The sequence below is a fragment of the Bombina bombina genome, chromosome 1 (genome assembly GCF_027579735.1).
Source record: "Bombina bombina isolate aBomBom1 chromosome 1, aBomBom1.pri, whole genome shotgun sequence".
Lineage (NCBI taxonomy): Eukaryota > Metazoa > Chordata > Amphibia > Anura > Bombinatoridae > Bombina > Bombina bombina.
In genome coordinates, this window is record NC_069499.1 from 460,851,233 (window position 1) to 460,866,241 (window position 15,009).

Here is a 15,009-nt window from a genome sequence, read left to right on the forward strand (position 1 = left end):
CATTTTATCACCTCTTTCACTTTACCCTTCCTATTACTTAGAGTAGGCAAAGAGAATGACTGGGGGGTGGAGTCAAGGGGGGAGCTATAGACTGCTCTGCTGTGGTGCTCTTTGCCACTTCCTGTTAGCAGGAGGATAATATCCCACAAGTAAAGGATGAATCCGTGGACTCGTCATATCTTATAGAAGAAACAGAATTTACTAGTTCTAATGTCAAGAAGACTAGTTTCCACAATATCCAAAATAATTAACACTTCTTTAACAAAGAACGCAAAATACTTCATTTTAAATAAATAAGTAGATTTGTTAGTGTCAATATCTGAGGAAAGATCTTCTGAATCAGATAGATCCTCATCAGAGGAGGATAATTCATTATGTTGCCGGTCATTTGAAATTTCATCAACCTAATGAGAAGTTTTAAAAGACCTTTATATTAATTAGAAGGCAGAATAGCAGACAAAGCCTTCTAAACAGAATCAGTAACAAATTCTTTAAATTTCATAGGTATAACATGTACATTAAAAGTTGAAGGAACAACAACAGGAAATGTACTATTTACTGATGGACATAATATCTGCATGTAAAAGTTTATCATGATAACCAATACAATGACATTCGGAAATATAATGCACTTAGCTTTAAGTAGAACCAACATCAGGCAGCAAAGTTCCAACAGATACTTCTGAGGCAGGATCAGATTGAGACATCTTGCAAAATGTAAAATAAAAAACAACATATAAAGCAAAATTTGTCAATTTCCTTATATGACAGTTTCAGGAATGGGAAAAAAATGAAAACAGCATAGCCCTCTGACATAGAAAAAGGCAAGAGGCAAATAGCAATGGGGTATTAAATTAATGAAAACATTTGGCACCAAGTATGACGCACAATGTAACTGAAAATTTTTTGCCGCCAACAATATCCGGAAATGACACACTTGCGTCACTAACGACGCAACCGTGTGTAAGGCTTTGGCGTCAACTACGACGCCGGAAATGACGAACTGGCGTCAACGGACATACTTTTCGCACCAAAAATGACGCAATAAAGTCTAGCATTTGGCGCACCCGCGGGCCTAGTACTGCCCGCAATTTGAAGTAGTCAATTGAAAAAAAGACTAAACCCCAGGTAAGATAAGATAATTTTCCCTAAATATGAAACTGACAGTCTGCACAAGGAAATACATGAACCTGACTCATGGCAAATATAAGTACAATACATATATTTAGAACTTTATATAAATGCATAAAGTGCCAGACCATAGCTGGGGTGTCTTAAATAATAAAAACATACTTACCAAAAAGTACTGAAACAGTTATCAGTAGAGGTAATGGTATATGAGTGTATATCGTCAATCTGAAAAGGGAGGTAGGAGATGGATCTCTACGACCGATAACAGAGAACCTATGAAATAGACCCCCGTTAGGAAAATCATTGCATTCAATAGGTGATACTCTCTTCACGTCCCTCTGACATTCGCTGTACTCTGAGAGGAATCAGGCTTCAAAATGCTGAGAAGCGCATGTCAACGTAGAAATCTTAGCACAAACTTGCTTCACCACCTCCATAGGAGGCAAAGTTTGTAAAACTGAATTGTGGGTGTGGTGAGGGGTGTATTTATAGGCATTTGAGGTTTGGGAAACTTTGCCCCTCCTGGTAGGATTGTATATCCCATACATCACTAGCTCATGGATTCTTGCCAATTACATGAAAGAAAAGGAGTAACATAAAGGTGTAGAGGTGCCTGAAGTTTAGTAAAAAAAACAACTGTCTAGAAATAAAGTGCAGGGTCATGGAAATAAATAAAAGTATCAGGTAAGCATAAATTTTGTTTTCTTTCCTAAGATATGGTGAGTCCATGACGTCATTAATTACTGTTGGGAATCAATACCCAAGCTAGAGGACACAGATGACTAGGGAGGAACAAGACAGGCAGATCCAAACAGAAGGCACCACCGCTTGAAGAACTTTTCCTCCAAAAGAAACCTCATCTGAGGCAAAAAAATCGAATTGATAAAATTTGGAAAAAGTATGCAAAGAAGACCAAAATGTAGCCTTGCAAAACAGATCCACAGAAGCCTCATCTGTGAAAGCTCAAGAAGAAGAGGACAGCCCTTGTGTAATGAGCCATAACTTTCTTAGGAGACTGCAGCCCTGTAGTGTGAAAGGAAAATGATTAGACTTCTCAACCAGAGAAAAGAGAAGTAGCAGTAGCTTTCTGTTACAGAGAAAACAAACAAAAACAGAAGAAAAATTAAGCACGCACAACATATAAATTGTGCACAACCTTCCTCAAGAGATAAGAATGAGGACACAGAGAGGGAACAACAAATTCCCAAACAATCTTCCACTTAGGATAAATCTTATCCGAAATAAGATAAAGCAAAACACACTACAAGCAGAGAGTACCTAAACTCTCCAGGCAGAAGATGTAGCAAAAAAATAAAACTTCCAAGAAAAAAAATGTTAATCTATGGAATGCTATGGCTCAAACTGAGCCTGCTGCAAAACTTTAAAACAAGGTTAAAGCTCCAAGAGGAGCAACAGACTTAAACACGGGCCTGATACTAACCAGGGTCTGACAAAAAGATTTCACGTCTGGTACATGAGCCAGACACTTGTGTAAAAAAAGGATAACGCATAAATCTGACCCTAAAAAAGGACAAAAACCCCTAGGAATCCTGACCCTACTTCCAAAAGTCCTGGGATTCACACCAATCAGGAATTCTACGCCATAGTTACCAGTAACAGGCTTGCGAGTCTGAATCATGGTCTCAATGACCGATTCAGAAAAAACATGCTTAGACAGAACTAAGCATTCAATCTCGAAGCAGAAAGCTTCAGAGAAAATGAAAGTAGGATGAAAGAATGGACCCTGAATTAGAAGGTCCTTCCTCAGGAACAACCACTAAGGTGGAAGAAATACATCCCCGCTAGATCTGTATACCAGATCCTGCGAGACTATGCAGGAACTATTAAAATACTGATGCTCACTCCCATTTGACACAAGCAATGATTTGTGGAAGGAGAGCAAACTGAGGGACAGGGATGTTGAACTGAAATCCCAAGGAACCGCCAGGGTATTTAACAGAGCTGCCTGCTGATCTTTTGACCTTTAACATAACTTGGAAACTTGGTGTACTGCCATCTCCAACTCCAGTACCCCCCATAGGAGGGTTAACCTGGAGAACACCTCTGGGAGAAGTGCCCACTCCCCGGGATGAAAAATCTGACTGCTCAAGAAGTCTGCTCCCGGTATTCACTCCTGAAACGCAAATAGTGGATAAACCACGAAAGCCCACCGAACAATCCACACCAATCATGGCAAAGGAACTACAGGTTTCTCCCAGGTGTTTAATATAAACCACTGAGATGAAACTGTTCAACTAGAACCTGAAAAACTAGTTAAGAGAACTGAGGCCAAGCCATCAGAGCATTGTAGATCGCTCTCAACTCCAAGATGGTTATGAGGAGAGCAGACTCCTCCCGAGTCCATAGTTACCAACCCAACAGGCTAGCGACCGTGGTCACTATTACTCAGGAAAGTCTCCGGAAGCATGTGCCCCAGGACAGATGCTCCTAAGAAAACCAGAAGATTCTGGAGAATGCGGGCAATGATCCTGCTACCTCTCGCAAGCTAAGTGAGCGCTCTACCACTAATTCCCCTCTCTGATCTACAGGGCAGAATCTCATGTCGACAGATCTAGAGCTATCCTCCGAGACAAGCCACACGATCCCAGGTCCACTATCTGAACATGCATAACAGCAGACTCTCAGATGGAATCGAGCAAAGGGATGATGTCCGATGAAGCAACCATCAGACCTCCATACATGGAGCCACTGAAGGGCCAAACAGAGAGCCGAAAGAGGCAAGAGGAAAGTATCCTCTATTTTATGACTTCTGTCAAAAATATTTTTAGAGATAGGGAAACTAAAATGGTCCCTAAGAAACTACCCCTGTAGCTGGAACAAGGAAACTCATTTTCAGATTCACTTCCATCCGAGGAAATGAAGAAAGACAAAAAGATCTCTGCATGAGAATTTGCTTGTTGAAAAGATGGTGCCTTAACCATTATGTCATCCAGGAAGGGTACCATAGCAATTCCCCGAACCTGATCACTGCCAAAATAGCCTCCTCTGGGAGCCGGGGCAAGGCCAAAAAGGGAAGAGCCACAAACTGAAGTGTTTGACAGAAAGGCAAAACTAAGGAACTTGAAAACACACGTCCTCCAGGTCTATGGTCACCCTCTTGGACCAAAGGAAGAATGGAACCATTGGTTTCCAATTTGAAGGACGGTACCTTGAGAAGACCTGTTGAAACCCTTAAATCTATCCTAGGATGAAAAATTCCCTCTTTTTCGGGAACCATGAACAGTAATGAATAGAATTCTAGACCCTGTTCCCTTACAGGAACAGGTACTATCACTCACATGGAAGAGAGGTCCCAAACGCACTTCAAAAATGCCTTACTGATAGCTGACCTGCAGATAAAATGAGAGGAGGAATCTGACTCTGGGAGGAATGTATGAATTCTATGTAGAAACCCTGAGATACTATGTCCTCAACCTATCTGGGACATCTCGTATCAATGTTTGAAGACAAACTGAGAAATTCAGCCCCCCACCTGGACCGATTCCGGACTGGGGCAAACTCCTTTAGGTCCATTCATCTTGTCTTGTGGTAGAAAAGACCCTTTCCCTGAAATATCAGAAATATTCCTGTCAGATCCAGACCAAACAAGGTCTTACCCTTAAAAGGAAGCGCAAGAACCTTGGACTCAGAGGAAAAATCCACTGACCATGAATATAGCCACAAATCCCCACGGGATAGCACAACAAAGCCAGATATCTTGGCTCCTGGCTTAAAAACTTGCATGGTAGCATCAGAAATAAAGGAATTGGCTAGCTTAAGAGCCTTAATTCTGTTCTAAGTCTCCTCCTTAAAGGGATCCTTACCAATTGGATCAAACAAGACGTCGCACCAATAAGATGCCGCACTTGACACAGTGACAAAACAAACTTCCATGTAACCTTCAGCTTAGTCCAATGATGCTGAAAAAACTCCAAGGGTAGCTCTCCCATTCCTGTGAAAAATCTCCTAGCACAGTCTGGTACAGGAAAAGCTTCCACAGAGGAATCCTAGTATTTATAAAGTTTACTAGATTCTTTAGGGATTGACAATGACAGATGTATCAAAGACGCTCCAAAGCAGCCAAAACCTCCTTTAACCATCCATGAAGGTGTTTAAGCTTAAATCTGAAGGATACGACTTCAGCATCAGATAAAGGCATTATACTGTCCAAATCTGAGATTTTACCCTCAGAGGCTACTGACGTATCCTCCTCATAAGACCTATGAGTAAGGCAATCAGTGTAGCAGCAGGCGGTACAGAACCCTTACTATCCGAATGTCTAATATTCAGCGTCTCTACTGTGCTGTCGCAGCAAAGTAAAGATCCACACTAAGCAGCCTCTATACAGCACTACTGTCCTAGAGGTCCTAACGGTCTCTATGCAAACTCAGCCCATAAACAGTAAACACAGTGTGTGAGAAGAAATTTCCACAACCACTTAAGTGTGGAAATAGAATCCCAATGTGCATGAAATTTCCAAACTTTGTATATTACATTAGAAAGCAGTTATGTGGATCACCATCAACACAAGTGTGCTAATTAAATGCTTGCTAGCAGAACCCACAAATAAATAAAAAAGGCTTATACTTTTTACCATTAAAAGTAATAACCCCTGTCTCCAGTCACATCTAAGTACCTGCTCCCTTCCTGTGAATATCCTTATAAAAGGATACCTAAGTGCACAGTCTCCCATACCCAGAAGACAAAGGCACTTACCTGCAGTCTGGACGTCCGGCAGGAGGACAGCTACACAGTGTGAGAGGAAGCCACTCCTCACAGAGACCTGTAGAAAAAAGAAAGAACAGGGCAAACGTACCCTGGCTTTCTGTACTAGAGCAGCAACATGTTAGGAAAACGCAGTGAGGCCCACCCCCACAAGTTCCTAACTGCTTTAAAGCCACCACTGCCCTACTGAAGAGACTAACGTGGAGTACAGCTAGACCCAATCTTGACAAGAAAGATCAGAGTAAACCTACTCTGGCTTTCAAAATAATAAAATCTTGATTGAAGTGAAATAAATCCAATTTTCTTTAGACACCAAAACTTTACCTCCCCCATGCACCGAAGGCAAAGAGAATGACTGGGGTTTGTGGGAAGGGAAGTGATACAGTTTGGCTGTGGTGCTCCTTGCCTCATCCTGTTGGCCAGGAGTGGTATTCCCAACAGTAATTGATGACGTCTTGGACTCACCATATCTTAGGAAAGAAAGGGACAGTCTACCTTAAAATGTTTATTGTTTAAAAAGATTGACTGTCATTTTAGTCAATAAGTGCTGACTCTCAAATAACTCTACGGGAGTGAGCACAATCTATATAAAATGCATGAACTAGCATTGCCTAGCTGTAAAAAATACTGTCAAAATGCACTGAGATAAGAGGTGGCATTCAAGGGCTTAGAAATAAGCATATTAGCCTACCTAGGTTTAGCTTTCAACAAAGAATGCCAAGAGAACAAAGCAAATTTGATGATAAAAGTAAATTGGAAATGTTTTTAAAATAGCATGCCCTATCTGAAATTTGACTTGACTGTCCCTTTAAGGAGGAACACAGACTACAATAGCAGTCTGACATAGACTTAGCCACAAGCAAAATCATCTTAAATTTAATATGAAGAGATTTTATGCAGGATACCATAACTCATCTTCGTTATAAAATAAAGGAAAATAAAAATTAAAGCTTACACTAATAACTTCTAGAATAACCTTATAATCCTAGAACTGAAAAAAGTATAAGCATCTAAAAGATAAGTGGCATTATCATGCATTAATACATAAATGTATAAAGAGACCTTTAAAATGTGATACAACTACTTACAGCAAACAAACCGACAACAAGAAGCAAACAAAGCAAGATGTGCCTTGCTATCTGGGTGTCTCCAGTGTGTAGCTGTTGTTCCTCTTGGGATAAGACACATCTTTCTGAATTGCAACGAGTAAGACATTCATGTGCTTTAAAAAAGGAAAAAAAACTCCTGAGTTAATGATATCTATGTAAAAACAAAACATCCCAATAAATAGAACTTTGGAGCTATATATTATAGTATTTTTCACAGACCATTAATGTGGTCTTCTAGCCTTCTGCGCTAGTTTTTGCAACCCTTAGGAAAAAGCAGAACTAAGAAAGAAAATGTATGCTTACCTGATAAATTAACTTCTTTCAAGGGATTCCCATTAAGTCTCATGCTGGAAAGCAACTCATCTATAAAGATAGATCGGACCTATGCACCCTAATTCCTAAAGCTTAAACATAGCCTTCAAACCATAGTTAAAGAGGCTTCAAATCAAAATTTATTCAAAACCTCCCAATCTACAGACCAACGCTTTTAGTGGTATAAGTTATCTAAGAGGAAAAAGAAGCACACTATCACCCCTCAAAATCAACCTTCAATCCCTGAACAAGTATGATCCAAGAAAAAAGTTAAAAACCACCATTGTCACCAGATAAGACATTACTAGCTTAGATCTATTATTTCTCCAGTAAAATAATTGTTATAATTATTCTCAAACTTATCTATTGCCTGTGCCATAGACTCTATTATATTATTTTATTATTTGAGAAATAAAGAAGAAAGGCAATTGGATAACAATGATATACATTTGTTGGATTTTTTTGGTCTACCTTATTTAACATAGATTGACTGTATAAGATAGTTGACTTTATGTTTGTGTACTCCATACTGGTATTACCAATGTTCTTACCACTGCTGACTTTAAACAACACACGGGGTATATAATTTTAGTACAGGAGACTCACTTTTTGAAAGGTAGAGAACCCAAGACGTTCCTTATAAATTCACACAGAATAGCAGAGGTTTTTAGAAAACGCCCTGTACAATATTCCATCAACCACTTCATCTTTTGATCTACTCGCCAAGAGACATAGGGAAAATATTGCAACTTACCTATCTAGCTTAAATTTGCCAAATTAACGTTGGCCCAAAAAGAAAGAGTAGAAGACTTCACTTGGAACAAAAAACACCCTAGAATAAATACAAATATTATGATGACACCAAAAATACAAGGTGGTCTAGGAATGCTTTATCTACAATACTACAGATATGCTATATTACTCCAGCGCATTGCAGATTGAAGTATTCATAAACGTTGGGTGGCTTTTGGAACATAATATAACTCCCTCACATATTAGTAGGTCCTGTCGGGCCACTAAAAATTTACAATCTAAGCTAATCACTACAATCTCAATACTTACAGAAACATTTAAAATTGTGGCAAAAATTCTTCTTCAGTTCCCATATATATCCTCTAGGCCGTCTCTATTCTTTAGTTTTTAGGACATATTATACTAACAGACTGTCCCCCTACACATGCTACTGATTTCCAGGTACACAGCTTCAGGTACAGGAAACACTTCTGGAGACTTAGCAGGAGGTTTGAAAGTCAAGTCCAGCCACTGCATGAAATTTAAATGCAAAAATGGAGCCTGAGTTAAGAGATTGTTCAGGTATGGAGGCAACGAAATACCTTGAACCCTTATTACAGACAGTAGCGTTCTCAGAATCTTGGTAACAATTTTGTAAGCTTGTACCTAGACCAAATGGAAAAGCAACAAACTGAAAGAGTATGTCCTGAAAGGCAAACCCCACTTAATAATCTTCATGGATAGGAAAATTAAGGTAAGCACCCTTCAAATCTATCATGGACAAATATAGTTTTTGCTGAACCATAGGGAGAACAGTCCAAATAGTTTCCCCTCTTGTAAGACAGAACCCAGAAAAACTTTAGAATTTTAAAATCTAGAATAGGCCTGCAAGTCCCCTGTTTCTAAGGAACAATAAATAGGTTGGTGTAAAAACCTTGGCCTTGTTCTAACACAGGTACTGGAATTATTACTCCCATAAGTTCCAGATCCTGAACACATGGAAAAGGGCTTTTGCCTAACAGGGTGCTTTGAAAAGCTGGACAAAAGAAACCTTCATTTGAAGCCTATTTAGTATCCTGGAAAACTAAGAGGTTTGAACAGTTTGAGATGATACATCCTGGAAAAGGCATAATCTGGCCCCTACCAGAAGAGAATCTAAATCGGGACCATACCCTCAGATTTTGAGAGGAAAAAAAACTTATTTGATTGTTTGGCCTTATTCCAATTGAGGTTGTACTACCAGTAGGATTTTGAAGAATACTGTTTTTGAAAAGAGGAAGAGAACTTTTAGTTCCTTGATGTTCTTTTCATCCCTTAGACTTTTTGTACTGAGGGATAAAGGCTCCCTTTCCTCCAGACAGTAGAAAGTATAACGTCTAGTTGAGACCCAAACAAGATATTTCCTTGAAAATAAGGAGATAAAAGTCTTGTTTAGGAAACCATGTCAGCTATGATTTCAACCACAAAGCCGTTGTGGTTAAAACAGATAATGTCCTATTTTCTGAATTAATCATGATTGTCTTAATAATTGCAACACAAATTATAAAAAATTTCCTCTACAAAATCATCTGAAGTCATCAGATAGATTGTCACACTACAGATTATAGTGTACAGCCACAGAAAAGATACTGATGGCTGGACTAAACAGAAAATGTGCTTGTTGAAATGCCTTTCTATGAAAAAATAAACTTTTACATTTCCAGTCCATAGGACCTTTAAAGAAGTACTATCCTCTAAAGGAATGGTAGTGTGATTAGCTAAAGTGAATATAATCTACCTAGGAATAGTTGCCCAAACTCAATACTAAAAGTTGGTAAAAGGAAAAAGACCTCAAACTTTGAAGCTGCATTCTAGGGAATATCTGGATTGGATCAATTATCTCTCTAACAGCTCCAGGTACAGGAAAAACTTTTGAAAACTTAGGAGTTTTGAAAATCGAGTCCAGTCACTTGACAGACTCTTATTCTTAAAATGTAGAGCCCTGTACACCTTCCATTAGCAGAATGTGAAGATGAGGATTCAGAAACTTGATCAGTGAACAACTCTTGATCATTGAAAATTATTTTCCCTTCCAAAGGCAAATCTAAAGGGTGAGAATCCATAAAATGTGCAGCTGATCTGATCTTCTGAGATTCAGAGTAGCTAGATAAATTGACTGTAGGTTAAGCGTCACACAGTCATTTTGCGCTTACTTGGAAGAGGCATAGCCGCCAGCATCTCAGTAACAGTTGAGCACACAAAATTCTGGAGCAATTTACACTCCCTTGTTTAGAACCAACAGAGGGAATACAGATTCCTTTAGAAGGGCAACATTAAACTAAATAGAATGCATAATGTGATCCATACAGGAATTGCAAAGTTAAAGGGGCATTAAAGTCAAAATTAAACGTTCATTATTCAGATAGATCATATAATTTCAAACAACTTTCCAATTTACTTCTAATATTTAATTTACTTAATTCTCTTGGTATCCTTTGTTTAAAAACATACTTAAGTAGGCTCAGGAGCAGCAATGCACCACTGGGAGCTAGCTGCTGAATAGTGGCTGCACATATGTGCCTCAAGTCAATGGTTCAACTGATGTGTTAAGCTAACTCCCAGTAGTGCATTGTTGCTCCTTTAACAAAGGATACCAAGAGAATGATGCAAATTTGATAAAAGAAGTAGATCAGAAAGTTCTTTAAAATTGTATGCTCTATCTGAACCATGAAAGAAAAATTGTGTTCCATATCCTTTTAAGCTGGGGGATGACAGAAACCAGCTTGCAAAAAAATGCACTTAATAAAAGAAAATACGTGATCAGCGGATCTTCCCTCTAAAAGGATCTAAAGTAGTGGGGACAGTTCCAATATGCTTCATTACAGGTTAAAATTAACCCCCACAGAGTCACACAGACAGAACTGTAAGCTAGATGAAAAGCGCGGTAAATCAAAATGGTAGCATGACTCTTCTGGGCTATGGTAAAGAAAAACTGTTGCGCAATAGACTGACCAACAAGAGCACGCTGCAGAGCCATGGTGTGTGATATAAATTCAAAAGGCCATCTAATGTAGGGGAACAGGGGTGTTCTATAATGCTAAACAGAGAGACTAATAATTCTGTAAAATGTCCCCTGGCTATGATGTACAAATATGTAAGTGTACCTGCTAATAGCCTGTGGGCTATGTGAGGCCCAGTGTAATGTGTCTTTACTTACCCTACCAGCTGCAAATGGCTGCCTCCAGTAGACAGCTCATCCAGTTTGTCACAGCAGAGGATTTAAGTAAGTAGTATATTGACATCCAACAGGAGAAGGCTAGGGGACTTGTCCCAGCAACACCTGTGGCAGGCTTGTGACTAACTCCATTACCGGGAGTAATTCTGTCACTACCCAATGCTTCAAAATGGGCCTCACATTGGTCTGTGGACCATCTCAATGAAGAATGTGGAGCATTTCAATTCTTCACCATCCTCCTGGGAGGCAAAGCTTAGACTGGCATACCAGAGAGGTGAGAGGGATAAAGTACTCTAGGAGTTTTGGGAATCTTTGCCTCCTCCTAGTGGCCAGGAGTTAAATCCCAGGAGTAATGGATTGTGGACTCTCACCAACTTATGAAAGAAATGTGCGCTTTTAGGGACTTCTGGTGGGTGGGAAAACAAGGGGAGAACAACTCAAAAGAGCTATCTGGAGGGAAGAACAGAAGACAGAACACTGCTCTATAATACTTCTGTTCGAGAACAAGCAAGCTTATAATTGCCTATACATTTTGTTCTGATAAGCTTACATTAAGAATATCATTTGTTTTATTTTCCATTTACTAGGAGTTGATCAATATGTTATATTTAAGATGCTAGAAAGAGGGTCAGCAATTTTGCATATATAGGTAAATCTTACTGGTCTACTTCACCACCAGAAAAAGATGCTTGCCATAATGCAGTACCTTAGCCCAACTATTTACAACCTTCTGGGGAAAAAAACAGTTTGAAATAACATGAGAGGACATCCAATCAACATTGAGGACCACCCTTTCTATAGAATCTGGTTATATTTTTAAGTGTTCATGAACCATTTTGCCTTGTATGTAAAACACATGGTCCTAGTTTTAAAATCTGTGTTGACATATATACATATGTCTACATGAATCTTATGATATGCGTTTTACTGAGCACACAGACCTCATAGAATATTGATTTAATGCCTCACTGTACTCCACCTTATCAGCCCCCTGAAAAGACAGCAAACTTTTGCATGGATTTGAGGCAGAAACAAACCATAAAGCCCATAAAGATTTCCAATAAAACAGATTAAGAGACAGTCCTCCTAAAATAAATTATTTTAACAAAAAGTGCAAATAAGTGGTAATCAAAATCCCTTTTTGTCTCTAGCTTTAAAAGGCCATTATAGTGATAAAATAAATTAGATAGAGCATGTAATGTTATCGATGCATGGGTGACACAGAGAGTTAAAGTACTTCTCAGGACCTGCACAGCAGTGCTATTCTTAAGCGTAAAGTGATGCTGATCCAATCAGCAATGCTAGCCGCACAGCTGAGTCGCTTGATGAGCGCTGCTCATTGGATAAGCAGTTTCCATTGCTCTGCAGTTGCAGCATCATTAGTGATAAAATAACATGCATTAATAAATTAGAGCAGGTAATTTTATCACTATAATAGCCCTTTAAGATACTGTAATAAGTTACTTTCATTGGGCTGATGTATAATTTTTAGATATTGGGGAGGGGGGAACAGACATTTGTATTGATTATAAAAAGAAAAAAAGAAAAACAAAATTTATGCTTACCTGATAAATTCAGTCAACAACATCATTCAATTACCAGTGCGAATATCACTCCTGGCCAGCAGGAGGCGGCAAAGAGCACCCCAGCAAAGCTGTTAAGTGTCACTCCCCTACCCATAATCCTGAGTCAATCGACCGAAAGGAAATGGAAAAGGAATAACACAAGGGTGCCTGAGGTTTAGTAAAAAATAACTGTCTTAATAAAGGGTGGGGTCGTGGATTCTCCATATCCGGAAAGAAAGAAATTTATCAGGTAAGCATAAATTTTGTTTTGTTTTCTTTCCTAAGATTTGGTGAGTCCACAACGTCATGGGAACCAATACCCAGGCTAGAGGACACAGAATAAACAGGGACGGAGAACAAGACAGGCAGACCTAAACAGAAGGCACCACCGCTTGAAGAACCTTTCTCCCAAAAGAGACCTCAGCCAAGGCAAAAGTATCAAATTTGGAAAATTTGGGAAAAGTATACAGAGAGGACCAAGTTGCAGCCTTGCAAATCTGTTCCACAGAAGCTTCATTTTTGAAAGCCCAAGAAGAGTAGACAGCCCTAGTGGAATTAGCCGTAATTCTCTCAGGAGGCTGCTGTCCACCAATCTCATAAGCAAAACAAATCATACTTCTCAACCAGAGGGAAAGAAAAATAGAAGAAGCCTTTTGACCCTTACACTTTCCTAAGAAACAAACAAACAGGGCAGAAGACTGGCGAAAATCCTTAGTCGCCTGTAGGTAGAATTTTAGAGCACGCACAACATCTAAGTTGTGAAACAGACGTTCTTTATGAGAAGAAGGATTGGGACAGAGAGAAGGAACAACAATTTCCTGATTAATATTTCTATCCGAAACCCCTTTAGGAAGAAACACCAATTTAGTACAAAGAACCGCCTTATCCACATGAAAGATAAGGTAAGGCGAATCACACTGCAAAGCCGAGAGTTCCGAAACTCTCCGAGCAGAAGAGATAGCAATAAGAAGCAAAACCTTCCAATATAGCAACTTAATATCTATGGAATGCATTGGCTCAAACTGCAAAACTTTGAGAACAAGATTAAGGCACCAAGGAGAAGCAACAGGTTTAAACACAGGCCAGATTCTGACCAGGGACTGACAAAAAGATTGAACATCTGGCACATCCGCCAGACGCTTGTGTAACAAAATAGATAATGCAGAAATCTGACCTTTCAGAGAACTGACTGACAACCCATTCTCCAGACCTTCCTGGAGAAAAGACAAAATTCTAGGAATCCTGACCCTACTCCAACAGTAGCTCTTAGATTCACATCAATAAAGGTATTTATGCCATACCTTATGGTAAATCTTTTGAGTAACAGGCTTGCAAGCCTGGATCATGGTCTCAATGACCGACAGAAGTAAGCATTCAATCTCCAAGCAGTCAGCTTCAGAGAAGCGAGAGTTGGATGGAGAAATGGACTCTGAGTTAGAAGGTCCTTCCTCAGAGGCAACCTCCAAGGCGGTCGAGATGACATCTTTACTAGGTCTACATACCAGATCCTGCGAGGCCATGCAGGAGCTATTAGAATTACTGATGCTCTCTCTTGTTTGATACGAGCAATAACTCAGGGAAGGAGCGCAAACGGAGGAAACGGGTATGCTAGACTAAAATCCCAAGGAACCGCCACAGCATCTATCAGCGGTCTGAGGATCTCTTGACCTTGAACCGTACCTTGGAAGCTTGGCGTTCTGCAGAGACACCATCAGATCCAACTGCAGCACCCCACATTTGAGGGTTAACCTGGACAACAACCTCGGATGGAGAGCCCACTCCCCAGGATGAAATGTGCTCAGGAAATCCGCTTCCCAGTTGTCCACTCCAGGAATGTGGATGGCAGATAGACAACAATTGTGAGCTTCCGCCCAATGAATAATCCGTGCCACCTCCTTCATGGCGAGTTCCTCCCTGGTGGTTGATGTAAGCCACTGAGGTGATGTTGTTTGACTGAAACCTGATAAATCGGGCTAAAGACAATTGAGGCTGAGCCATCAGAGCATTGTAAATCGCACTCAACTCCAAGATGTTTATTGGGAGAGCAGACTCCTCCCGAGTCCATAGTCCCAGCGCCTTTAACGAGTCCCAGACTGCTCCCAAGCCTAGCAGGCTGGCGTCCATGGTCACAATCACCCAGGAAGGTCTCCGGAAGCATGTGCCCTGAGACAGATGGTCCTGAGAAAGCCACCACGGGAGGGAGTCTCTTGTCAACTGGTCT

At 40.0% G+C, this 15,009-nt stretch overlaps 1 protein-coding gene across 3 annotated transcripts in view; it reads right to left on the reverse strand.

Moving 5' to 3' along the window:
* The window catches only part of GPR155 (G protein-coupled receptor 155), a 240,117-nt gene that overhangs the window by 87,916 nt on the left and 137,192 nt on the right, over window positions 1–15,009 (reverse strand). For all 3 annotated transcript variants that reach the window (XM_053698461.1, XM_053698463.1, XM_053698462.1), the window contains exon 12: window positions 6,945–7,078. In XM_053698461.1, coding sequence (XP_053554436.1) covers window positions 6,945–7,078 — 134 coding nt within the window. The remainder of the gene's footprint in view (window positions 1–6,944; window positions 7,079–15,009) is intronic.